The sequence below is a fragment of the Rutilus rutilus genome (genome assembly GCF_951802725.1).
Source record: "Rutilus rutilus genome assembly, chromosome: 1".
NCBI classification, from domain to species: Eukaryota; Metazoa; Chordata; class Actinopteri; order Cypriniformes; family Leuciscidae; genus Rutilus; species Rutilus rutilus.
In genome coordinates, this window is record NC_140209.1 from 45,190,640 (window position 1) to 45,218,630 (window position 27,991).

The window sequence follows — 27,991 nt, forward strand, 5'->3', positions numbered from 1 at the left end:
CAATAAGCAAATGCAAGTTTAAAAAATTCGGTTGCAATGATCAACAAATGTGTTTCTAATACATCAAGGATTCCCTTTATTTGTTTGCTTGCTGAACCTCCTTAATTATTTACTTGAGGATATTTTTAGTGTCAACACATTCTTCAACATGTTTACTTGTATATTTAACATTTTGACATTTTTTTTGTTATTGTTTTTGAAATTATTATTATGTTTTAATTTTATTAATTTAGAATTGCCATTTCTGTCACAAACATAAAACAAAACTCTGCAGTTCCCAGAGGAACCCCTGTATAAAAAAAAGTTGTTGCTTTTTTTTTCCCACTCCAAAATGAGTGGAATCTTGTATAACTTATACAAAAAATTGGAAATTTCTTAACTTATTTTGATGAGTTAAAGCGATGTAAAAACACATGTTGTCATAACTCATTGATCATATATATTTATTTTTTTTACCTAGGGGTTCACAAACCTCAAAGATTGAGATGTACCTCAGAAGTACCTTGAAATGTATGAGATGGAACTACTGAAAATTTCACTTTTCCCTTTAAAAAATATGAAAATGTAAACATCGATTTAATTTTCAGTGTTTATATGTCATTTTCATGCCTTCATGTGGTGCAGTTCTCTCCTGTCCTTAGAACAATACGAATTCAGATCATGTCACATCAGATCATTATTCATCTTCTTCCTGATTGGTCAGCTGGCTCACTCTGGCTGAGGCAAGTAGGAATGCCATGGCAGTACAGAGTTCTCCAACAAAAGAAACAGAGGCCAGAACCAGAGACCAGCCAAAGTAAATCTCTATGTCCTCCAGGGTTTTGTGGCCAGAGATACCCACAGCCTCGTTGAAGGCGGCCGCAGAGTACGCCATGTAGACGCAGATTCCAGCCAATGAGAGCACAGCTGTAAGGAACAGAGCAGGAGGACAGGTACTTGTAAGACATTCTTAAGTGCTAGTAAACCGTAATCACTAAATGAATACATTGTACTGATAATAGACATTATTCACATCCCATTAAGGATGTTGTGCTTATTATTATTATTGTTGTTGTTGTTATATTTCACAACCAGTCAAAAGTGAACTATGATAGATATTTTTATACAAAATTCATATTTTAATTTAACATTTTTGTAGATAGTCTAAAAGTTTCTGATGGTTTAAAAAGTATTGCAAGTTTAGCTTTTTTTTTTTTTTACTTTAATATTCCTCTGCAATGTGTAAAATGGTGAAAAATAATAATAATAATAATAATAATAATAATAAATAAAGCAGAAGGTCTTTCTATTGACAGGCAGTTGATTTTCTTTCTCATTGGAAACATATTTTGTAAATGAACCACCACATCTTCTGCTCCACCATCTATGGAGCAAATGATAGTCTACTAACACAACTCTGCACAATAGGGGGCATTGTAGCTGAAAGCAAGTCATTGATGCTGGTGCTCTTTTTACTTTAAAAAGCCCATGACTTTTGAGAACCTACATCACAATCAGAGCCTATCAGTTCCTGCAGGTAATTTAAAGAAGAGGCTCCACGGAATTGAGTCATTTAATGGTTGTGATCTATAATCTGATGACACTTAGGGGCATATATACAATGATTCGATGTTTTGATGTCAGTCTGATTAAGTACAGAGTTCATGTTGGGTTTAGTTATTGCCATGGTGTCCACAATGCAACACAAATTTCTTTTTACTGTCATACCGAGCAAGTCTTGAAACAGAAAGGCTTTTATCCTGAGAGGGATTTCAAGTGAACCTGTATTTTCTCACAAAGTATGTGGGTAGGTATTTCATTAAGTTAAATGGGCCCAAAAAGAAATGTATTCCATTGTCAGTGCTCAAAGGTATATCATAAAAAGGACAGTGAAAAACATGGTGACCTGTACAAATAACTCAGAAAAAACTGGACTAACAAACACCAGCATTTTAAACATAACATTGAGTAAAATCAGGTCTGTTGTGAGCATTACTAGAAGAGAGCACAAGTTTAACACAACCGTAGTTGATCTAAAGTGCTTTACAGTGCAATCAAGTAAATCAATAAAAATAAAATAAACAGAAAAGGAGTTGAAAAAAGGAGATAAAAATCAAGTATCAAAATCATTCAATGTATATACAGTGGGGAGAACAAGTATTTGATACACTGCTGATTTTGCAGGTTTTCATACTTACAAAGCATGTAGAGGGCTGTAATTTTTATCATAGGTACACTTCAACTGTGAGAGACGGAATCTAAAACAAAAATCCAAAAATCACCTTGTATGATTTTTAAATAATTAGTTTGCATTTTATTGCATGACATAAGTATTTGATCACCTACCAACCAGTAAGAATTCCGGCTCTCGCAGACCTGTTAGTTTTTCTTTTAGAAGCCCTCCTGTTCTCCACTCATTACCTGTATTAACTGTACCTGTTTGAACTCGTTACCTGTATAAAAGACACCTGTCCACACACTCAATCAAACAGACTCGAACCTCTCCACAATGGCCAAGACCAGAGAGCTGTGTAAGGACATCAGGGATAAAATTGTAGACCTGCACAAGGCTGGGATGGGCTACAGGACAATAGGCAAGCAGCTTGGTGAGAAGGCAACAACTGTTGGCGCAATTATTAGAAAATGGAAGAAGTTCAAGATGACGGTCAATCTGCCTCGGTCTGGGGCACCAAGCAAGATCTCACCTCATGGGGCATCAATGATCATGAGGAAGGTGAGGGATCAGCCCAGAACTACACGGCAGGACCTGGTCAATGACCTGAAGAGAGCTGGGACCACAGTCTCAAAGAAAACCATTAGTAACACACTACGCCGTCATGGATTAAAATCCTGCAGCGCATGCAAGGTCTCCCTGCTCAAGCCAGCGCATGTTCTGGCCCGTCTGAAGTTTGCCAATGACCATCTGGATGATCCAGAGGAGGAATGGGAGAAGGTCATGTGGTCTGATGAGACAAAAATAGAGCTTTTTGGTCTAAACTCCACTCGCCGTGTTTGGAGGAAGAACAAGGATGAGTACAACCCCAAGAACATCATCCCAACCGTGAAGCATGGAGGTGGAAACATCATTCTTTGGGGATGCTTTTCTGCAAAGGGGACAGGACGACTTCACCGTATTGAGGGGAGGATGGATGGGGCCATGTTTCGTGAGATCTTGGCCAACAACCTCCTTCCCTCAGTAAGAGCATTGAAGATGGGTCGTGGCTGGGTCTTCCAGCATGACAACGACCCGAAACACACTGCCAGGGCAACTAAGGAGTGGCTCCGTAAGAAGCATTTCAAGGTCCTGGAGTGGCCTAGCCAGTCTCCAGACATGAACCCAATAGAAAATCTTTGGAGGGAGCTAAAAGTCCGTATTGCCCAGCGACAGCCCCGAAACCTGGAGGATCTGGAGAAGGTCTGTATGGAGGAGTGGGCCAAAATCCCTGCTGCAGTGTGAGCAAACCTGGTCAAGGACTACAGGAAACGTATGATCTCTGTAATTGCAAACAAAGGTTTCTGTACCAAATATGAAGTTCTGCTTTTCTGATGTATCAAATACTTATGTCATGCAATAAAATGCAAATGAATTACTTAAAAATCATACAATGTGATTTTCTGGATTTTTGTTTTAGATTCCGTCACTCACAGTTGAAGAGTACCTATGATAAAAATTACAGACTTCTACATGCTTTGTAAGTGAGAAAACCTGCAAAATCGGCAGTGTATCAAATACTTGTTCTCCCCACTGTACATACAATAACATAGAACAGCAACTAATTTAAAATACATACACAACATCACTCTGAGAGGCCCTGATGTTTTAAAGGTATGATCCCTTTTCTTAGTTCCTGTTAACAATCTGGCTGCTGAATTTTGAACCATCTGTAACCGAGACAGTGTAGTTTGAGGTAGGCCAACGTAAAAAGAGTTACAGTAGTCCATTCGAGAGGAAATTAGTGCATGAATCACAATTTCAAGGTCTTTACTTGAAAAAATGTTTTTCACTTTTGCTATAGATCGGAGTAGAAAAAAGCTACTCTTTACAACTGCATTTACATGCTTGTCAAATTGGAGAAGAGGATAAAAATAGACTCCAAGATTTTTTGCCTGATTGTGTAGGTTGTTACTTAAAGGGTTAGTTCACCCAAAATTTTTAATTCTGTCAGTAATTACTCACCCTCATGTTGTTCCAACCCAAGACTTTCGTTCATCTTCGGAACACAAATGAAGATATGTTTGATTAAATCTGAGAGCTGGATCACTCCTCCATAGGCTTCTATGGGACCGAAACTTGCCGGCCCAGAAAGTTAGTAAAGACAATTTTTAAAATAGTCCAAGTGACTACAGTGGCTCAATCTTAAGTTTATCAAGCGACGAGAATATTTTTTGTGCGCAAAAACAAACAAATATATTGACTTTATTCAACTATTCATTTTCTTCTATGTGGGCCTCTGGTGAGTTCACGTAGTGTAACAGCGCAGTGCTTCTGTGTTGTACGTCAGTACGTAGGCTCACTATTGGCCGACGCTGGTCATGTGTGTGATGCGTGTGACGTACAACACAGAGGCGCTGCGCTGTTACACTACGTGAACTCACTCAGCAGCAGGTTTTATCTTCATTCAGTTGCAGTGAGTTATTTGTCATCCAGGTCTTGACTTCATCAAGGCATTCATTCATTATGAAAATGAAAAGTCATTTCCTGGTTTGACTGGAAGATACAGTATAGTTAGAGGTTGTCAGCGTAACAGTAAAAATGTATGTTATATTTCTTGAATATTGAGCCAAAGGGTAACATGTAGAGGGAGAACAAAAGAGGGCCAAGAATGGATCCCTGTGGAACACCACATGGATCGGCACAGAGGGTGAAGTGAATGACCCAATATTTACAGAGAAGGTCCTTCCCTTTAAATATGAGGCGAACCACTGTAAAGCAAGGCCCTTGACTCCAACAACACACTCAAGTCTCTTATGATCAATAGTGTCAAAGTCAGCACTCAAATCTAAAAGTATCAGGATAACAGAAGACCCAGAATCAATGGACAACAGAATGTCATTTGTAACCTTCAGCAGTGTTGACTCAGTGCTATGCAGCGCTCTAAAACCAGATTGAAATGGGTCTAGAATATTAAAAGTATGCAGGTATGAGGTAAACTGTAAGAGTGCAGCTTTTTCCAAAATCTTTGAAATGAATGGGAGTTTAGAGATAGGTTGGTAGTTGTTATGCACGGTGTGGTCAAGGTGAGGTCCTTTCAATAGGGGCTGTACAATAGCATGTTTAAAACTTTCTGGAAAAAAAACATTTATTAAAGAGCTATTTATTATAGCTAAGAGAATGGGGCAGATTGTGTCCTCTCTAAACAGACGACCAGGCAATACATCTGATTGACAGAATATGCATTTTATCTGAGAAATTATTTAAATACGTCTGACGTTCTCGACTGAAAGGGAACTGTGTTTAGAGCAGTACAACAGGCGGAGTTGAAAGTAGTTTCAACCAGGTTATTATAAGGCCTATTTGTTTGATTCACTTCCATTGATATAGTCAGATATTTTCTTTCAGCTGCCTTCTGAAATGTTCACTGCAGCAGCTGTGTTTATTCCTGCCATATAAATGCACTTAATTTCATGATATTTTTTTCAAAATAATCTCTTAATTGAATTGAGCCGGCTCTCTCGTGTCACATTTTCATGGGCAATCGCTTCAGAGCTAATCGAAAACTCTGAAATAAACCTGAGTTGACAAAGCTTTTATATTGAGAGTCAGTTCCAAAAGTCGATTGCACTCCAGGGGCCCAGTCACAGAGCTGCCCTCTGTTCCCCGTGTTCCCCTCCTACATGAACACATACTTGGTTTTTTCAAAAATCTCTTTATTTACCTTGATGTGTCAGCAAAGTGGATTACACACACACATCCACAAATACACACCCACAACTAGATTGTTGTGTCTCAGATTTGCCACCAGTGGACATTTAAGCTATATTGCTCATAAACTGTTGACTATCACTTGGATCAGCATACATGGTGGCAGCTAGTGATGTGGCGTTTAGAACCGAGGCTTCGAAGCTTGTCAAAAAAAGAAACATCTCACAGTAAAGTGACTTGTGTGAAAACCACGTGACTTTGTAGGCCAATCATTGTTAGCATCACACTGGTCCCCTCGAGAAAAACCTAATAGGATTTTCCCATAGGCTTTTGGATTATCGCTAAAAACAAGCTCTGTGATCAAGAAAAGTTTATTATACTTGCACGTTTTGTCCATCAAGATTATTATCACAGATGATCACAACTTTTATGAATGTTGAAGCCTAAATGTAGTCACCAGAAGTAATAAGCTAAAAGTAGGCTATAAACGAACTACACCACGGACGCTCGACTTTAACGTCACCATGACTAAGCTTCCGACAACTTTTTCAGTTTTTATCTAAAAACGTTTTCCCAGACCGTCTGAGTTAGAATAGTTTATAAAAGCACAATTATAAGCACAACGAGGCTGTAACAGCGGACTGAGTTTACTTTTTCGGCATGATAATGTTAAATCTCCTCGACAGCCTCTTTAGTCCCATTTAACCACTTGTTAGCAACCGCATTTTTCAAGACATGTAACAGCTTTAAAAAAAATCACGAGTGTGGTAATACTAATGTATTACCGCACTCAGACCTTTTTTCAGCCATTTAACCAAAACCCCATTCAAAAAACCCACTGACTTCGGGATGATGGAACCGGAAGTGCTAAAATGCTAATAATTTGTTGCTTTGTTCAGTAAAGTCTTATTTTGACTTCTGGAACCCTGGATCTCTTAAGCTTCATTTGCATGAAAGAGATGACCTTTCTTCACAACATCTCATGAAACAATTTTGAAAGTTGTTTTTAAAATTACATGTGATCTAGGACCTTTACATGCCAAATCTATACCTCACAGTCTCATTTTCATCAGCATTAAAAATGCAATATGGTGTATGCTATATTCTGACAATGATTTATATTGGAAGTGCTATTCTATTCTATAATAGAACATTTTTATTTTCACCATGGAATCAAGTCATGGGTAGTGTATAGGTGAAATGAAAACAAAAACTTCTTAGGAGCTGTTCTTTGCATTCAGAATTGAGTATTTTTAAGAAACAAAATCTCTCTCTGTGTGTGTGTGTGTGTGTGTGTGTGTGTGTGTGTGTGTGTGTGTGTGTGTGTGTGTGTGTGTGTGTGTGTGTGTGTGTGTGTGTGTGTGTGTGTGTGTGTGTGTGTGTGTGTGTGTGTGTGTGTGTGTGTGTGTGTGTGTGTGTGTGTGTGAAGATAATTCCAGTCCCCCAAGTCAACTGTTCATAGTTTTTCTTTCCATCAGTTTTGACCACATTTTGTATTCATTACAATCAAAAGTGTCTGAAGATCCAGATGTTTTGTCAAGCGTGACTTGGGTAGAATTAATATTCATGCTGCAAGTGGCTCAGTCAGAGGTGAAAGCGAAGGTGGTACTCACCGCTGAACAGAAGCAGGACTCCGGTCAGGAGCAGCAGCAGGTAGGATCTTGCCAACATACTGATGAAGCCCAGCATTCCTCCAACAAACAATACAATCACGCTGAGAGGCAGCAGGACGATGAACGTTCCTTGCATGTCTGGAGAGAGAAGAGGTCTGGATGTGTCAGTGGGGATGCTCGCAATTCTTGCAGATTCTTTTCACTGGGTCCAATCTTTGTCATGCTAATTGGACTAATTTGGAAACGGTTATTTCCATGGTTGGCATAGCAATAAAATTGTGTTCTGTCCGTTAAGTTGGAATTGTTCCAATTATGTCTTTTTAATGAATCTGTCTACTTTTGCGAAAACATTTGTGCCCTTGAAAATGTTTTATTTATTCATTCTGAATGGAAATCAAGAAGGCTATTCAGGATCATTTCGAAGAGCTTATGTAATGATGTTTTTTCCCCATTGTGTTGATCATGATGAGAGACATTGTATGAAGTTGCAGTTTGTGCTAGTTTCCAGATGCATTTAGCATATGGCACATTTGATAACATTTAGCAGTTTTGATAGCAGACTATTAAAAATATGATGTTGCATATTAATGTATACATGTAGAATAAGAGCGACCCAGCTCTGGTAATAAGAATTAGTCTATCATTATTAAAGGAAACTGATAGAGCCAGCCGGTGAGTGAATGTGAAAAGCTATTTGGCTTTCTTTGTGTAGGCTGGGGTGGTCAAAGCTCAGCTCCTGAGACTTTGTAAGTAGGCCTACTAGGGATGTCACGGTACCAAAATTCCAGTAGTCGGTACCGATACCACTAAAATGTTATGGTTCTCGGAACCAATTTCGGTACCACAGCAAAATCTGTTGGAACTATTTTTCTATTTTATTTAACTATTTGAAAAAATAAAAAATTCAATTCATTGACTTTATTTATGATGGTAGCCTAATCATAAGTAAATAATACATATAAGCATTAAAGGCTACATGCTGTTTAAGGCGAGGTGAATAGGGTAAAAATTTTAACTAGCAGATATCACTATGAAACTTTCCCAGTTGATTACCTACATTAAGATGAGAAAAAAAATGTATTACAAGTTTTCTGTAATTTAATGTTTAAATATGCAAATTAGGCAATATCTAATTAAATATGCACTAATTTGCATATATTTTAAAAAACGAAATCTGAGTATTGGATAAAGCCAGGTTAAAAAAAAAAATGTCATTGTGTTCACATATTAGATGGGGAAAAAAATTACAGAGGGATTTATGGATATCTACTTTTGTTATCTTGTAAATCAGAAAATACTGTCAATAGCCTTAAAAAAAATATTTTCGCCATGTTTTTTGGATTAAAATGTTATATAAATCAGGCTAGGAATAATATATTTACAAATCCCTCTGTAAATGTCTTAATATAACTAGGTAAAAGACTGGAAAGTTTGATAGGTGCTACTGAAGTGGAGATTTCGGACTTGGAGTAGCTATGAGAGAAAAGTCATTTTGAGAAAACGGGCTTTAAAGATTTATCATCAGCCAATGAGATTGCGCATTCAGCCCTTTTACTTTCACGATTGGTTGCTGATAAAAAGGAAATGACCATATTTGGATCAGACAGGATTGTACAGGGGAGAGAGAGCTTCCTAACGGTGCATGTGATGACAGGCTGACGGCAGAGATCATGGAGCAGCATGTTGATTATAGTATGATATGACGATAGTTTTTTCTCAAATTAAACGGTAAAATGCTCATTAAGTGACTCTCAGAGTGGCTCTGGAGATGAATTTCATCATGTCATCATATCGTGAGGCTGTCAGTGTGTGTGTGTGTGTGTGTGTGTGTGTGTGTGTGTGTGTGAGAGAGAGAGAGAGAGAGAGTGTGTGAGGAAAATGAAACCGCGCGTCTGCATTCACACAGAGACAAGCAGAACATAAAGGGTTAATACTTAAATGGTCTTTTTGCAGTTTAATATACACAAACACTATATATATCGGCTACAGACAGTGCTCCAAGTAGAAAAATTAGTCTGGAGCCCCGCGCTTGGATAAAAACACGGAAGCGACTTAAAGCAGCTGCCTATTAGTGGGTAGTACCGAATATATCCGCTACTACAGAAATGCTGGTATCGTCACATTTTCAGTACCGTCTTGGTACCGAAGTACCGGTACTTTGACAACACTAGTAAGTACTGTACTATTCCCTTAATTATCCTACGTCTTTATGCCACTCAAACTGAGTAGCTGACATTCCACATCCACTTGTGATTTCATAAACGTAACGTTACTACTTAAATATTCAAACGTAAGGCATTTAAATGATGTAAATGAAGACATTTGCAATGTCACAAAATATTATAATTTACTAAATATTTATATTTCGGATATAGTTCTTTTGAGCTTTCTATATATTCAAAGAATCCTGAAAAAACATATTAAGTTGCACAACTGTTTTCAACATTGATATTAATAAATGTTCCTTGAGCAGAAAATCTTCATATTAGAATGATTTCTGAAGGATCACGTGACACTGAAGACTGGAGTAATGATACTGAAAATTCAGCTTTGCATCACAAGAAATAAATGATAAATAATATTTTAATTGTAGTAATAATTTGTAGTAAATTGATTAATAAATAAATTGTAGTAATAAATATTTTTTTTAATTGCAGTAATATTTCACAATATTACTGTTTTTACTGTATTTTTTAATATATATATATATATATATATATATATATATTAGTACAATTTAAATGTAACATTTCATACATTTTTTATTTGCTATAAAAATTCCCTGTATTCAGTAAATAAAAATCATTGTATATTTATGTGTATTCATATAATGTAATGTATTTTTTTATACTGTCGGAGTCGGACATGCTTGCCAGCAGAATTAGAGACTTAAGAGTTTATTGATTCCAGAGTTTCTTATTGAGCATTAAGATTAAAGATGATTCAGCATGTTCAAGGACATGGATTTTCTTTAATGGCTTCACTATGAACTGCAAAAGGATATTAGTAATGATGGGAGGCGAAGAAGACAAGAAAGACTGAAATTTGTGTTTGCTGAAATAAGATATATGAATTTTAATGCCCTAATACCAATGGACACAGACATGTATTTTTTTTCCACTTTAGTGAAAATGGTCAAAGGATATCGACTTCTAATGTTAATGCAAAGCCCAATTTACTAGTCATTTTAAGTTGTTGGGTCCATATTGATATGTTTGGACATTTGCTACAAATAAACAGAACAGGCAATACAGACAGTGACAAGCTGTCATTTACAATCAAGTCAAAAATCACACTGTCAATTTATAATTTAAATCAAGCCAGCCATTATTATCTTTCTGGAGCAGCCACAATATTGTCGATCCGTAGGATGATTGAATTGGACGGGTGTGTTTCATTCTCGTTTCACTTGTATTACCGACATTATTCTGCATTATTTTTGTCACAAGCCATAATCAGGGTGTCCATGATGATGTTCAACACATAAGGTATTTCTTTTACTGTTTAACCAAAGATTATCTTTTAGGTGAACAATTCAGCGCAGATGGAGGGGAAAGATCTATTGAACTAGCTGTAGGGAGGGGGAGGGGAGGGGGGGGGGGGGGCTATAATTTAGCTTTGTGCAGCAGAGGCTACTATCTAATCAAAGCAACACCCTGAAAACCCAGACTTATTGAGTCTATTGTTCAAAGCAGAACAGAAACTAAATCCAATTTGAGCCAGTTTAGGGGTCTTGAATCTGAGATAATCTTGCTTTTACAACCTCATTACAGTCTCTTGAGGCAGGTACAGATAATGTTTCAGGTGTAGACAGAGCATGTGAATTTAAAAATCTCATTCAGTCCTACACAAGTGCCTCGAATGGCTCAGACACGAATATAATTTTGATGGATTTGATGGATAAGAAGACTTTTTTGGGTTAGATACATTTAGCCAATTTCCTTTATCTTTCGCTTTTCTTCTCAATGGCTTTTGTACAGTTATCAAAATATTAAGACACTTTGAAAGTGGCAATAATTGCAATTCTACATTATTTGGCTCATTTGAAAAGAAAAACTAAGTTATAGCTGGTGACTGTTTGACACTAAAAAGATGAATAATTTGGAGTGATGTTGCACATTAATTATAGGTTATGGCCAACAGACATATTGAGACTATGAAAAAAAAAGAAAGGAAAACAAAGGAAAATAATGTTGCAGGGTCTGTTGGCAGGTGGCCTCGCAATATTAGCAGTGTAACACATGCCATGGTTCACAGTGGTGCACTTGTTACAGCTGTGTTTCTACCACAGCTGCCCTCTAATTGAAGAGTGTTTCCATGACAATATAAAAGGACAATCAAAGGAATTTGTATGATGGGATTCAGGTTAAAATGGCATTAAAACATCTTTTCTGTTCTGAAGCATGCAGCCCATGTGCAAGAATCATAGATGTGTTCAAAATGACTTACATTTTAATATTGAGTTTAATTTAAAAACTTTAAATCGAGAAAAAAAAAAAAAAAAAAATTAAATAATATAAAATGTTGTCATATTGTCACAATATTTTGAGATGAAAATTATATCGTGAAACTGATTTTTCGCCTGTTTCTGTAGTGCTAACAGATAATAAGCTGTATCTGTGTGGCTTCCTGTTGATATGTTAAGTTTCCCCCTCTGCCAGTTGTAAATGAAAGTGTTTTCTGGTTTGTTCTACTGAGATACATCACACTATACAATCTTTATTGAATCACAGTAGTTCATATTACAAAAAAAAATCCTTGTAAATGACCAAATAGTGAATACATGAATACAGCAAACATAAATAACATCTCAGTATAAAGCTAAACCAAGGAGTTTTCGACTAAATATACTTCCACAACAAGTGGTATCCCTTAGATGGCATACATGAAACGTTAAAGATAATGATTTTAAGAATTTGGTTTTGTCTGCTGAGTTAAACTTATCAGTAACACATACAAGATCATGAGAAATGAGGATGATATGATGACACACAGCTCTTACTTAGTATCTGCCTTTGTGAATCTGATATGTTTCTTCCGGCCCCAAAAGGATTCATGAATGGCCGGCACTGGTTATGAACTGTAAGAGAGAACGATTTCGTCTGTAATTATTATTATTATTTTTTATAGGCTATAATTTTTTTTATTTTTTTTTTGTATCATTTATCTATCCACATAAAAACCTAAAAATCACACAAACAGAACGTCAAACACAAATATGTAATGTGACTTACAGTTACAAGTCCGCCACAGTCCAGAATGTGAGCTCAGGGACACTGATGAGCTGTTTTCTCTCTTAGAAGTGTCAATGATGTACCAAAAATCGGTTCCAATTGCCAGAACGAGACCTACAAAACTGAGGACACAAAAGGTGGCCACAAAACTGGCCAAACCCGTGAAAGTGACTTTCATTTTGTCTGAATGCAGCTTTCTAATCTACAGTGCTTGAAGAGAAACTCCTCCTTTCTCGCTCCCTTGAGTGTGTTCCTTTCCCTCAGCGTCGCTGCCCATCTGCAAGCCCTTTCGCTGGATGCTGTGCTCTTTATCCATTAACAGCTATACTGTACTGTAGCGCGATTTCACCGAAAGAGGGCAGTATGCTCCACTTTCAGACGAGCGCGAGTGCGCTCGCTCTCTCCGTCTTTGATTGACCGTGAACTGTGGCACAGATGAATACCGCTGGTGATTATTAAAAACCACAAACATGATTAGATATAGCCTAGACGTAATTGCAACATACAATTCCCCCTCTAGTATGAAAACCTTTGTTTGTTTGTATCAGATTATTACCACAGGGATCTCTGAATTAATTTATTGGCACATTCTTTCAGCCTTTCAAGTCAGTTGTCAGGCTGGCTTCTCTTCCTCTCTATACGATCAGAAAACTAATATCTGTTTTTACAAATTGTAGTCATTTTAGTTCAAACAAAACAAATCGGTTTGTTTATAAATGTGGCAAATGATAAAATAATATGGCAACACCTTATTTTAATTTGTCCTTGTTACACATGTATTTACTAATTATGACTAAAAATTTGGCATAATTACATGTAACTAACCCTAAACCAAATCCTAACCCTACCTTAACTCTATCGTAAGTACATGCAGTTAATTAAAATTACTCAGTACTGAAATGTAGCCTATAATTACACTGCAACAGGGACACATTAAAATAAAGTGTAGCCATACTAATAAAAACGAATTGAAATTATGGGGTCATAATTGCATTTATAAGTATCTTATCATTAATTTATAATAGTATGAATAATAAACGTTTTATTAATAACAAGTATTATTATATCAATATAATCAACAATAATTAATTATTATAGCCTAATAACTAACAAACATTGTAAAAAAGAGTTGATAATAAATATAATATTTCCGATTATAAATGTGCCAAATAATAAAATAATATATAAAAATGAAATTGACATGAAGTCATGCAGTAATTGAATTGAATTCATAGCATTATAAAGTACAAGTGCGTTCTGTTGTGGAACTGTTTTCAGAAGGTTTTTACACACACGGTTTGCTTTTAATGTAACACTATGCAAGTCTAACCTCTTGTAAGCTGCAATATAACCTTTATCTACAGTATCTCATCATATTATTACGCTTATATTTTAGTATGATCTATGCACTTGACTAAACTCCTCCTCGTCAAAACTCGGTAAATATCAACTACTCTCTGTTTAGCTTCCTGGTTAACCCACAAAATTAAGGGAACGGTTAGAAAGAAAGTGGCTTTAGTTTGAGAGTCTTTCTTGAACGCATGGTCACGCCCACTTTAAGATATTTCTAGAAAAGAATAATCGCTTTCAATCGAGCTCAAACAAAAGCTCCAAAAGTCTCAAGTGGTCTGAATCCTTCACCAGACCACTTGCTTATTGCCTTTAGAGTAGAACTGTCTGAAAATAGTCTTTCCATTCGTGTAGAATTCCAGATTTATAATCTCTCCGACTGCATGTAACGTTAGGGGATGATGAGGTATTTGATTGAAATTGCCCTGTTCCCCAGAGTTCGACCTTCATAGGGTGACATGCAGGGGTGGTCATGGACCAGGTCACATTTAGAAGTGACACTGTTCTGTCTGATGTGCACCTGCTGTTACCAAACGCTTGCCATCTCATGAAGAGACTCAACGGCGTAGGACAGCCAGGTAAGGAGAGCTGGGAGACATCTGTGCATCTTATTGTAGGAATTGTCATTTTGTACATACCACAATCTCCCAAATTTGATCTTCCTTGTCTGAGGGACCCCCATCCTAAGACTTAAAAGACAGCTAGGCCTATATATTTTATGATTTATAAAGATCAAATCAGCATAATATAATGATTTCTGAAGGATAATGTGGTGGGTCTTTCCAGCTATTTCATGCATGCTATATTTAATATGCATACTGTGCACAGTACACATATGTACCACATAGGTGAATGCGATTTCACCAAGTAGAACATCCATGAGATAGCACATAGGCTAGTGTTTTTCAACTGCAGGGTCACAAACCAAAAATGAGTTGCAGGTCTGTGGTGGGTCTTCCTGGTATTTCATGCGTACTGTGCACAGTATACACATTAAAAGCTGCATGTGTAGGTGTATGTTTGTATGCTGTTCTGAGCCGAGCTATTTCCTTTCCACCGTGTTTTGTTTTCTTGCTTTTCTTTCTGCTTTTTTCCATCACTTTACACTTATTTTTGGCATGATTACAGATAACATAATTTCCGTGCTCTGTATTACATGTATGAGAGTTTATCTTAACCGACTGTAACCTTTTGTGTTAATAGCCTTGATCCCTGTCTATTCGGTTTCCATGTGTGCCTTAAGTATTTACGCACTGACTGTTCACCATTCCCTGTATACACAGGTTTACCTTTAGAAAGTTATTAGCCTATGAACTTAAGAATGACCAGCTGGCACTCAATTCCGACTTATAATAATCACACACACATACACACATAAAGTAGGATTTTATTATGTGGCCAAACTAAATAAACACAGCAATTTGTTCCAGTGTTTTTGCTAAGTTAATGCCAGAGCTCTCAACATTCATCACTTCAAGGTTCTGTTATTTTTATTACTGTGCATTTACAGCATTACTGGGTGGCCTTTTCTGTCCTTTAAACTCCAAATGTGAACATGAGCGCAGTTGCATAGGCTGAGATTCATTATCCTCACCAAAGCAGCTAGGCTTAAATGAAGCTGAAATTATACTGTATACGACCTATCACGATAGAAAACTAAAAAGAGCCTGATTTTTGAACAGCAGAGACGAGATGACTTTACAACGCTAGACTGGAGATGACACTGTAAAACCGAGCTTTATGGGTCTGCTCTTGAGTAATAAGATGCATGCTGTGCGAACTCCATCAACCAGAAAGCTCAATTTTAAAAGTTTGACACTAAGTTCTGTGCCCATAATTTCTCTATCAGTCTCACTTTTAAACATAGTAGATTAGTAATTAAAAATAATCCAGATTGAGTTTTAAGATTCACTCTTTCCCATCCAAAGTTAAACGCCACATTTTGTCATTAGTCCAAAACCTCTAGAACTAATTTCTAATATTTTTACTCTAGACCTCTTTAATATGTCTGTGCTTTTGTTCTCATATCCCAATTAAATCTCTGTTTGTTTGTATTAGAGTACATTTGAATGCAGTATTCTTTGATTTAGAGTTGTTCAACTGTAGGGTTGCAGACTCAAAAATGAGTTGCTGGTCAGTTCTAACTGTGAACAGCAGGGGAAACAATGCTAAATGCATATAATAAAATGCAATAATAATATAATTAGGCATTGCATACATTGCCATTCAAAAGTTTGGGCTCAGCAAGTAATCTACTTAAAATAAATGCTATTCTTTTGAATTTTCTGTTAATCAAAGAATTCTTAAAAAAATGATCACTGTTTTCACAAAAATATTAAGCAGGCGCAACTGTTTTTAACATTGATGGTTATAATAAATGTTTCCTGATCACCAAATCATCATATTAGAATGATTTTTGAAGGATCCTGTGACACTGACAACTGGAGTAATGATGCTGAAATTGCCATCAACTGAATAAATTACATTTTAAAATATATTACAATAGAAAAGTTATTTTAAGTTACTAATATTTCAAAATATTGTTTTTACTGTATTTTACATCAAATAAGTACAGTTTAGTACAGAGTACAAGACACTTCTTTCAAAAACATCTTTCAAAAAAAGTCCAAACTTTTGAACAGTAGCATACAAACAAAATAAACCTTTAAATGTACAATAGTCAAAAAAATATTTAAAGGTCCCATGCCATGACAATTTCACTTGTCACACAACTATGAGTTCCCCTAGCCTGCCTGTGGTCCCCCAGTGGCTTGAAATTGTGATAGGTGTAAACCAAGCCCTGGGTATCCTGCTTCGCCTTTGAGAAAATGAAAGCTCAGACGGGCGAATCTGGAATCTTCCCCTTATGTCGTCATAAGGGGAAAGGTTACCTCCCCTTTCTCTGCTTTGCCCGCCCATGAGAATTTGGCCCGCCCATGAGAAAATGAGCTACGACCATGCGAGAGTGATATTGTTTTTTCCTCGAAAGACATCACGGCTTGCAAACGAGAGAAGCATGGCAGTTGCTCAGTGTTTGGATGTACAAATGAACACAAAAGTATTTTTTTAGGTCTTTCATCCGAGCCTCTGAAGAATTTCTGATGTGTAATTGTTCAAGTTCAGACAGATAATCTTTCTCTCAAAATCGTTAAATACTGTTTATGCATCAGTAAATCAAGCCAGTGACTAAAATATCTACTTCACATCGTTTCTCGTAGTAGGATGAAAATTAAAATATTTACAGAAAGCGATCGAAGAACAATCCCTTTCCAATCACCCTTGAAGCTGTCAATCACACAGTGCGAGTTTATCTGGACACTTGTTATGAACAAAACACACCAAAAAACACCAAAACTCGTTTTGACGCTGTTACACTGCACAACGAAGCTCTTACTGTATTTACATCATGTTTGCATTGGTGAAAGCATTAGTGAGAGTGCAGAAATTGCAATGATAAGATCTTCATTCACGCGATCAACAGGCTGTCATCTGCTCAATGCTCATCACTGCAACCTTTTATGTGATGGGAATAGATCTAAATACTTTAAAAACTTCTCACGATTCGTAAATCTCGATAGCTATAATAGTAAAAACATATAATAGCTGTAATAGTAAAAGTTTTCGAGAGAGTTCCACATGTAACTAGCTATTTCATATGCAAGCCTGACAGCCAATCACAGCAGTGGGCGTTTACACTGAAGTCTCACACAGACACGCCCCTTAAAACAGAGCGCTAAAATCAGGCTAGGAAAAATACCTTTTATTTCTAAATTATGACCACTTTTGATCTAAAAAACATTCTAACATTATAAGGGCACCCCAGGAAACATTATAAATAATAAAATAATTCATGCCATGGGACCTTTAAAGGCCAAAGAATGTTTTTTTTTTTTTTTTTTTTTTTTTATGTCAGTCTGTTTTCAAGAAATTTTGACTAACCTTATAAATGGACCTAATCAGATAAAAAAAAAAATTATGTGTCTTTCAGTTGTGAATGTAGAACAATGATTTATGATTTATTAATGATTTATTTTTTTCTGATTTATGCCTCTTCGGTAAAGCATACAAACTAATCAGTTTAATCAAACCTTTTGTCTTTTTTGTCACTACTACAAAAAAAATCCATCTAAATGATGTAGAGACTCTTTTCTTAGAACTGGGTCGATCGATGGCCCAGTCAAATGGCACCAGACAGACTCATACATGGTTTTTACCACTGCAGAAAAGGCAGAAATCACATACAGACCCTTTCCAAAAAAATTATTTATTTCCATAATTCCATTCAAAATGTTAAATTCCATAGATTATAGATTCAGGGCCCACAACTTAAACGATTTCAAGTATTTAGTTGTTTATTTGTACATAATTTGGGCTTCCAGCTCATAAAACCCACGAAAACAGGATTTAAAAAAATTAGAATATTACATGAAATCACACAGTAATTACACAGTGATACCATGGTCATTGAACCAGGTTTTGGTTATTTTGGCAGTGTGGGCAGGTGCAAATCCTGCTGGAAAATGAAGTCCGTATGAAGTGCTCTGAAAATGTCCTGGTAGACGGCTGCGTTGCACAGTGGACCAAAGTCCTCTTTTCTGATGAGAGCAAATTTTGCATCTCATTTGGAAACCAAGGTCCCAGAGTCTGGAGGAAGAATGGAGAGGCACACAATCCAAGATGCTTGAAGTCCAGTGTGAAGTTTCCACAGTCTGTGTTGGTTTGGGGAGCCATGTCATCGGCTGGTGTTGGTCCACTGTGCTGTCCACTCAACGCAGCCGTCTACCAGTGCTCTATCTTTTCAGAGCACTTCATGCTTCCTTCAGCAGACAAGCTTTATGGAGATGCTGACTTCATTTTCCAGCAGGATTTGCACCTGCCCACACTGCCAAAATAACCCAAACCTGGTTCAATGACCATGGTATCACTGTGTGATTTCATGTAATATTCAAATTTTTTGAAATCCTGTTTTCGTGGGTTTTATGAGCTGGAAGCCCAAATTATGTACAAATAAACAACTAAATACTTGAAATCGTTTAAGTTGTGGGCCCTGAATCTATAATCTAAGGAAGTTTAACATTTTGAATGGAATTATGGAAATAAATAAACTTTTCCATGATATTCACATTTTTTGGAAAGGGTCTGTATCTGCTCAGTGCAAAAAGGCCTCTGTCATTCTGTCTGCCACAGCCAGAGTTCATTAGCTCACCATACTGTAGCTGACTTAAGATCTTTGCATCTGCTGTAGCTGAGGCTGGTGTGACTGTTCTAAGCCAGTTATGAGTTCACACCTTTTGTATATTAACTAAAAATGGATTTGCATTTGTATGTCTAGTCTTCACTTCAAAGTTTAGGATTCTGCGGGATTACAATGAGAAGGACTCAGGCTGTGATTCACCTGTCCATGAGAACTCTGATGCATCAAACGTTCCTCGGGATGAAGATGGGGACCTGGATGTGGTGAGAAGGCCCAGATACCCCACCTGTAACAGGGATGCAGTATGTCCAGTTATCCTCAGTCAATCTGCAGTGACGCTGACCGACCAGGATGAAGATTCTGAGGAGGAGGAGGAGGATGGTGCCCGTGACATCATTAAGATTGGTGAGGGTTACATTAGAGATTTATGTGGTTTAATGGATTGTTTTGTCATATTTTTAAATGTCTTTAAATGTGTTCTAACAGAGCATACTATGGCGACGTCTCTGGAGGATGTAGGGAAACAGGTGAGGACAGCGACGAATGGGTAATTATGCAGTACGTCTACTCTATTGCACTGTTCAAAGTTGTTGTTTTTCATTGCAGATCTGGCGTGGTGCTTTCCTATTGGCTGATTTCATCCTGGCACAAGCAAGCATGTTCAAAGGCACTACTGTCCTTGAGCTTGGAGCTGGAACGGGACTGACCAGCATTGTCATGGCAATGGTGGCTAAAACGGTGTACTGCACAGGTGGTGATGTAATTGAGTTGATTTAGTAGTTTAAATAAAAAAGTGCATTTTAGAGAATAATGGATCAGGGACTGTTCATGCTGATAATTCTATATGTATGTGTGTGTGTATGTATATATATATACATACATGCATACATACATATATACAGTATATATGACACATTTAATAATGGCAGGGCTGACCAAAGTGCTGCACAAGCAAGTAAATTAGAGTAATAGCAATAAAATCAGATCATGTCATCACAATCACAAATTTGCAAGAGCAAAAAAAAAGAAAAAGAAACATAGTAACAAGTAATACAATCAAACCCTACATTATTACCTCAGCAATGCTGAAACTCGTTAATCGAACTCATAAGCTAACATAAAAATATACGTCTTAATCGAAGATTTAAAAACCTGTATAGAAGAGGAAGATCGTAAGTACGAGGGCAAGCTATTCCATAACCCTATTTCATAAGCTGAAAAAATGCTGATTTAACAACTGAACTTATTTGTTTATTAAATTTGAGTGTTGAATCAAAAATTGCTCATAAATTTCTTTCTTGAGAATTTACTGTGTTGATTATAAGGCTAAGACTTTTGTTAGGGATATTGTAACAAAGGATATTGTTACATTCAGATGGACCAAAAACTAACACTTCGGTTTTGGAGTCGTTCAATTGAAGAAGATGTTCCGCCATCTAGCTTTTAATATCGCTTAAACAGTCGAACAATGTCTTAAGGGACATGTTCTTATCTGATTTTAATCGTCTGCATAACAATGATATGAAATCTGATGCTTACGAAAAATATTGGTTAATGGAAGCAGATACGGAAGCAGCAGGAAGATCAAAACGGGGCCTAGAATAGAACCCAGCAGCACACACCACATATACAAGCTGCAGAAAAGGAGGAGAAGTTTTCAGTAGCTACTGAAAAAGTTCATCCTTTAAGAAAGGCCCGAAAACCAAATTAATGCTGATCCCCTAATTCCAACATACTGCTCAAGAAGTTTCAACCGATTTGAATGATCACTTTTAAGGCTGCACTAAGGTCCAAAAGAACCAGAACGTCATCCGAATCAATACTCAGTATCAGATCAGTCAACACTTTCCAAAGAGCAAATTCTGTACAGTACTGTGCTCTAAAACAAGACTGAAACCTCTCTAATTTTTTTTCTAATAAAACCTTCTTCAGAACCTTAAAAAGAAAAGGAAGTTTTGAGATGGGACAATAATTAGTTCAAATTAGTAATGGGCAGAGATTAGCCTTTTTTTAAGGACTGGTTGTATCACTGCATGTTTAAAACAGGATGGAACACAGCCATTAATAAGACAACTATTAATTGTATACACGGACCAATAGTGTCCAGCACTTCCACCATAAGAGATGGAGGAAGAGGGTCCAAAGAACATGATACAGGTTTTATTTGACAGATTATGTCAGTTAAGAGGGAAAGGGACAACCAGAATAGTCAGTCAGAATACAAGGATTACAATAATTGACAACAAACAACAAAATGTATCATTTTTATTTCCAAATTAAATAATTGCAAATGGTTAATATTTTTGCTATCATGCTCATGAACACTGAAAAAATCCAGCTTTGTCAAAGGATGGTTTAGTAGCATTCTTACAATGGACAGTATCCATTCAGTGTCAAGACCTGTCAGTAGTGTGAAAGCAGTGATTACCATGTTTTTTTTCTGATGATTGCTGCCATTTCATTTTTTTCTGTAAGTTTTTTTTTTAAAGCCAGGTTTCTTTGGAAAGAAGGTCACTTATTAGAGCCATGTCTGTCTGTATGACTCTGGATTGATGTTCTCAGACCAGTTGAAGTAGATGGAGCCGTCATTTTAAAGAGCTTGGAAAGGCTTGGTGTAGACAATAAACGACAGCATTATCTTCAAAGAGTCTCCAAGATTGCAGAACAAATCACACACAGGCACGTTGTAGATTTTATTCCCAGATGTTATTCTCGACAGACTTTTGTGTCAAGTTTATATTAGTAGGGTATGGACAAAAAGCTGCTCTTAGGTTTGTGACAACAAGACCTTTTTCATTTTCTGGATTGTTTGATAGAGAGAGAGGAACATTGATTTATAACTTCACTGTTGAGTAGACTGGAGAAGCCAGTGGTTTAATTGCTTTGTGCGAATGATGTTACAGTATTCACTAACACATTCCCTCCTGTGAGATTTGTGCTGGACCTTTTCTAAGTCCTGTCTTTATTTGACTGCCACTGTGCGGGGAATTACAAAAGTTTATTGTGAGTTGATAAAAATCTGGAAGGAGCTTTTAGGGCACCATTAAATTGTGATAAAAACTACTTTGATAAATATTCATATGTTGCAGAAAGAAATGTTCATGCAAATCAGGCATGAACTGGATTAAAAGGTTTCATAGTCCACAAACACATTTGGGCACTAAGGATGCACTAATGTAAAAATAATAGATGATGCCAATTAGCTGATTATTTTTGTGTCATGGCCAACAATCAATTAATGACCAATATCAAAATTCTGAAATATTTTGTCTCAAGAAATAAAAAATAAAACTCTTAAAGTGAAAAATAAAGTCAGTCATGTGTGAATCCGATGTGAATTTACATTATAACATAAATGTACAATATGAAAAATGTATATTCATTTTGAGATTTGCTTATAATTACATCTACATGTATATTAATATATGATGTATATTTTTTTTGCATTCAAATTTGTTTTAATGACCTTTAAGTGGCCGTTTGATGATGACAAAGGTAATCTACATGTAAAAATATGTGAAATGAGCATGCACAATAAAATATTCAATATAGGCTGATAAGATTTTAAAAAATCTCTCATATTGTCTGATGACTGATATGTAACTTGTATATTGTGCATCCCTGTTGGCCACTAAATAGAAATGTAAGTAATGTACATAACTCATTTACTCATGTCCACACATTGTCTATTGGACTTTATTAAACCTTTTTATTTTTTCTCTCTTTAATTTTACACCAATAGTACGTGAATACATTAGCATATCAGTGTAATGTAACTATCATTATACTGTATAATATAATCCTTTTTCAGTCTCATTTAGTATAATAGTCTCATCTTTCTTATTAGTAGTCTTTTATACTGCGCCAATTTGTGGAATTAGTCACCGCACATTTCAAAACATTTTAGCTTTGTGATTATCTTCAGAAGATAAAAAGCTTGTTATGATGGATGAAGGTTTTTAGCTCACTAAATGAAAGCCTCTTTGTGTTTTGCAGATGTTGGTGAAGACCTTCTGAACATGTGTCAGAGAAATGTGACTTTGAACAAGCTGCACTTTGAACCCCAAGGTAAACATTAACACCATATCAGGATTTCAAGCAGCGTTCTCTCATTAACGACAGCTTTTCACGTTGATAATGTGTCATAAGGAAGGAGTACTTCCTCTGGCAGAGCGCCTGTGCCATGTGCTCCTCGGTTTTGTGCCTCTGTAATCGTGTAAACAAAACATGCCAGTTCTTTAGTAACACTGTGCAACACACACGGCAAATACAGATCGGTTTCATGCTGAAGCTAATTCATTCACATAATGTTCTGTCTTAAGTGTAAATGTCAACATCATCATACACTCACCTAAAGGATTATTAGGAACACCATACTAAAGGGGGCCGCACACCGGACGCGCAGCTCAGCGCCGCGCCGCGCCACGTCTAGGACAACTCTCACCTGAAAATCCGATAACCTCAGCAATTTTCTGATTTCTGTAAATAAATATAAAACTAAATGTATATTGCAGCACAGGGTTAAGTCCGTATATACATTTACTACGATTTGAGACACAAATGTAAATTTAATATAAAACTATGTAAATGGCGCTCTGTGGCGCGGCATGATTTTGAACACGGTCCTGAGCCGTTGCTGGGCGCCGCCGGTGTGTGTACTCTCATAGAGAATAATGTGTTCGAATTTAAAAGACGTGGCGCTGCACGGCGCCGAGCTGCGCGTCCGGTGTGCGACCCCCTTAATACTGTGTTTGACCCCCTTTCGCCTTCAGAACTGCCTTAATTCTACGTGGCATTGATTCAACAAGGTGCTGGAAGCATTCTTTAGAAATGTTGGCCCATATTGATAGGATAGCATCTTGCAGTTGATGGAGATTTGTGGGATGCACATCCAGGCCACGAAGCCCCCGTTCCACCACATCCCAAAGATGCTCTATTAGGTTGAGATCTGGTGACTGTGGGGGCCATTTTAGTACAGTGAACTCATTGTCATGTTCAAGAAACCAATTTGAAATGATTCAAGCTTTGTGACATGGTGCATTATCCTGCTGGAAGTAGCCATCAGAGGATGGGTACATAGTGGTCATAAAGGGATGGACATGGTCAGAAACAATGCTCAGGTAGGCCGTGGCATTTAAACGATGCCCAATTGGCACTAAGGGGCCTAAAGTGTGCCAAGAAAACATCCCCCACACCATTACACCACCACCACCAGCCTGCACAGTGGTAACAAGGCATGATGGATCCATGTTCTCATTCTGTTTACGCCAAATTCTGACTCTACCATCTGAATGTCTCAACAGAAATCGAGACTCATCAGACCAGGCAACATTTTTCCAGTCTTCAACTGTCCAATTTTGGTGAGCTCGTGCAAATTGTAGCCTCTTTTTCCTATTTGTAGTGGAGATGAGTGGTACCCGGTGGGGTCTTCTGCTGTTGTAGCCCATCCGCCTCAAGGTTGTGCGTGTTGTGGCTTCACAAATGCTTTGCTGCATACCTCGGTTGTAACGAATGGTTATTTCAGTCAAAGTTGCTCTTCTATCAGCTTGAATCAGTCGGCCCATTCTCCTCTGACCTCTAGCATCATCAAGGCATTTTCGCCCACAGGACTGCCGCATACTGGATGTTTTTCCCTTTTCACACCATTCTTTGTAAACCCTAGAAATGGTTGTGCGTGAAAATCCCAGTAACTGAGCAGATTGTGAAATACTCAGACCGGCCCGTCTGGCACCAACAACCATGCCACGCTCAAAATTGCTTAAATCACCTTTCTTTCCCATTCTGACATTCAGTTTGGAGTTCAGGAGATTGTCTTGACCAGGACCACACCCCTAAATGCATTGAAGCAACTGCCATGTGATTGGTTGATTAGATAATTGCATTAATGAGAAATTGAACAGGTGTTCCTAATAATCCTTTAGGTGAGTGTATGTGTAAAGGATAGAGTCTGTCAGGTAAAACATTGATGAGTTCATTGATGTAATCCAGTTGGTCTGCCATTTTACTCAAACCATCACTCCTCGTATAGGTGGCTTCCATAAATAGTTCAAGTGTAATTTCATACTCTTTTTTTTCTTTCCTTCATCTTGATTTCCCTTCTAAACATCCATCAGAGAGTGAAATAAAGGTGCGGCAGCTGGACTGGATGGCAGATGATTTCTGCACAGGTAAGAACTCAAGGAACATCAGGTGTGAGATGCTAATTGGTGTGGATCAGAGCCAGAACTGCGATCGTAACATGACCAGTTACGTCTATTAGAGCTGTGCAGTCTCCTCACCTTCTGTAGAATCCATTTCTAAGTGGGAAGTATAGTCTATCTATGGGCGGTTGACACAGTATAATTCACAGGGCTTTCTCACACTCATAATACCAGTGATGCTGACCTGTGAAATAGGACTTCTGAAAGTCAACATGTGGTTGTCATCTCATTTCACCTCATATTTCAACTCTCCCCAGATGCTGATTTGGAGTTCTGCTGGACCGACGCAGAAGTAGCAGACTTGCATGATAATACCACGGTTTTGATCGCAGCAGATGGTACATTTGCAAGGAGTGCTTTTCATAATTAACAATGAATTCATTACCTTAATACAAACTGGAGAGAGTATTAACATAATGATAGGTGCTCTCAGTGAGCATGATAAAAGCCTGATTGATGGTCATTTGTTATTTGTTAAGAATGTTTTGTACTTCCCCTTCAGTGTGCTATGATGACGATCTTACAGACGCTCTGTTCAGAATACTATATAGACTTTACAGCAATATGCGGCACCCCAGCACATCCTACATCTCCATAGAAAAGAGGTTAGAATGGCCTGTTACCAAGACATCACTTGTAGCTCTTTTTTTTTTTTCATTCACATTCATCATTGTAACTGTCAGCAGTAATAAATTAAATTTAAATAAAATAATTAGTTCATAATTATTATTATACATTAGGTAAATCATTTAGCTATTATATATTTAGCTTAAAGTATGTTACTTTTTAATAAAATAATGAATACATAATAAAATAAATAGAACAATTAGTATACTTTAGGAAAATCATCTATTTTAAGGAAATATTTGATATTGATTTAGTCAGTTTACACAGTCATCCAATGGAGAAAGATGATTGGTGTAGTTATGGCATTTATCAGCAGTGGCTAACAGGGCCATGCTAACCAAGAAAAACCTAGACCTCTTGTTCTATTTTGAATGGTTTCTGTATTTCCGCAGATTGAACTTCACTCTTCGACACATGGACGTGGCTTGTGAAGCTTATGATCACTTCCGTCACTGCCTAGACCAGTTACAGCAGATGACAGATGGAAAGATGAATTTCACGGTTGAGCCTGTGAAGATCTCCTTTTCACAGTTCTTTCAGTATGAAAGGGTGGACCAGCTGGTGAGAAGCGCTTGTCTGTATTTATAATTATAAATAATTCAATTGTTTGTTTGTTTTTAATTATGTATCACATACAGTAGTATCAATCGATCATTTTATCTATAAAGCGCAATAAAAACAATGGTGGTTGACCATTTGGGCCATTAGAGGGAGCTGTTCATGCTTGTAGTAAATTGTGTTTTGATTAACAGTGTCAAAATGTATTTCATTAAGGATTCTATCCTCTGCTCCTCTGCAGGAACTTTGGAAGGTGACAGCAGAAAGACTTTAATATGTAACACCACGGGTTTTTAAGTTTCCCTTTAACACCATGTTTGCAGAATGAATCTGTCTTTGTAATTCCTATTTTCCTTATAATTTGCAATTCAAAGTATTTGGTTTGATCATTTGCTCTTAAATTTGTTCATTAAAAACTACAATTATAAAGGAAAGCCATTTCAGACGAGAACGTTGGTGCATTTTGGTTTAATTTTTAGAGTTGGTTTGGGGCAAGTTTTTCAAAGGATCATTGGGAGAGTTTATGGAAATTCTATTGACATATTTTATGAAATGTTGAAAACAAACACAAATGTATTGTCATTGAGGTAATATAATATTACTACCTATGCCAAAAATGTGTTTCAGCAAATATAGATTTTAAGATACTGAAGAGCATCATGCAAATATATTATTTATTCATTTTATGACCTAAACTGTAGATATTTGTAGATCTTTGCATTTGCATCCAATACATTAAAAAATATGCATCATATGTTGGTGTGTGTGTGTGTATATGTACACACACAAGCGCGCGTTTAAAGTCGTTTCATGCAAATATACAGCAGCACAGAGGTAAAGTGCCAGAGTGTTATTGTTGTTGTTCCTTCTTTGAACACTAGAGGTTACAGGAGTTAGGAAAGGACTGACCTGTCAGGTCTGACGAGTTTTTCTTGCTTTGGCTAATTGTTCATGGAGCCATTCTGTTTATTAATCAGCATGGTATTGTTGTTTGTTTGTGGTGTTTCAATGCACAGTTGAAAGGTAGAGAGAACCTGAATTAGCACTTGAAATGTATTTAAATTTATTGCTACCTTTAAATCTTAATCTTAATGTACATATTCTATAGTTTTGTAATGATGTGTGCACTCTGAATGTAGCATTTGCATTGGATACAATATGGGAATGTGTATTTTTGACTAAACGCTAATGTATATTTCATGGAATTGGTGTTTTTGAGCAGATCTTCTAATTTAATGAATCGTTCATTTTGATGGACCCATTTCGCTCCTGAGACTGATCATTGGACGAACCAATAGCACTAGAGTGCGGGCTGTTTCTTACATTTAATAAATGTCTTCAAATTATCTGTCTGTTTGTCTGTCTATCTATTG

At 36.9% G+C, this 27,991-nt stretch overlaps 2 protein-coding genes across 3 annotated transcripts; one reads left to right on the plus strand and one right to left on the minus strand.

The window, feature by feature from the left end:
* Positions 1–455: 455 nt before the first annotated feature.
* On the minus strand, positions 456–12,941 carry tmem114 (transmembrane protein 114). Its single transcript, XM_084398494.1, has 4 exons — positions 12,690–12,941; positions 12,458–12,535; positions 7,456–7,593; positions 456–906 (listed from the first exon to the last, which is right to left on the minus strand). Exons 1-4 carry the CDS (start codon positions 12,865–12,867, stop codon positions 677–679), a joined length of 624 nt encoding a protein of 207 aa, XP_084254620.1. The 5' UTR covers positions 12,868–12,941; the 3' UTR covers positions 456–676.
* Positions 12,942–13,959: 1,018 nt separating this feature from the next.
* mettl22 (methyltransferase 22, Kin17 lysine) lies at positions 13,960–27,962 on the plus strand. Of its 2 annotated transcripts, none has more exons than XM_084400967.1 (11): positions 13,960–14,128; positions 14,476–14,617; positions 19,372–19,638; positions 19,720–19,760; positions 19,840–19,984; positions 23,230–23,301; positions 25,347–25,400; positions 25,691–25,771; positions 25,936–26,038; positions 26,453–26,621; positions 26,860–27,962. In XM_084400967.1, exons 2-11 carry the CDS (start codon positions 14,512–14,514, stop codon positions 26,890–26,892), a joined length of 1,071 nt encoding a protein of 356 aa, XP_084257093.1. In that variant the 5' UTR covers positions 13,960–14,128; positions 14,476–14,511; the 3' UTR covers positions 26,893–27,962. The 2 variants fall into 2 exon arrangements, with proteins under 2 accessions (XP_084257093.1, XP_084257092.1); XM_084400966.1 differs by having other exon boundaries at positions 14,003–14,128; positions 23,230–23,300; positions 25,322–25,400.
* The last annotated feature ends 29 nt before the right edge of the window (positions 27,963–27,991 follow it).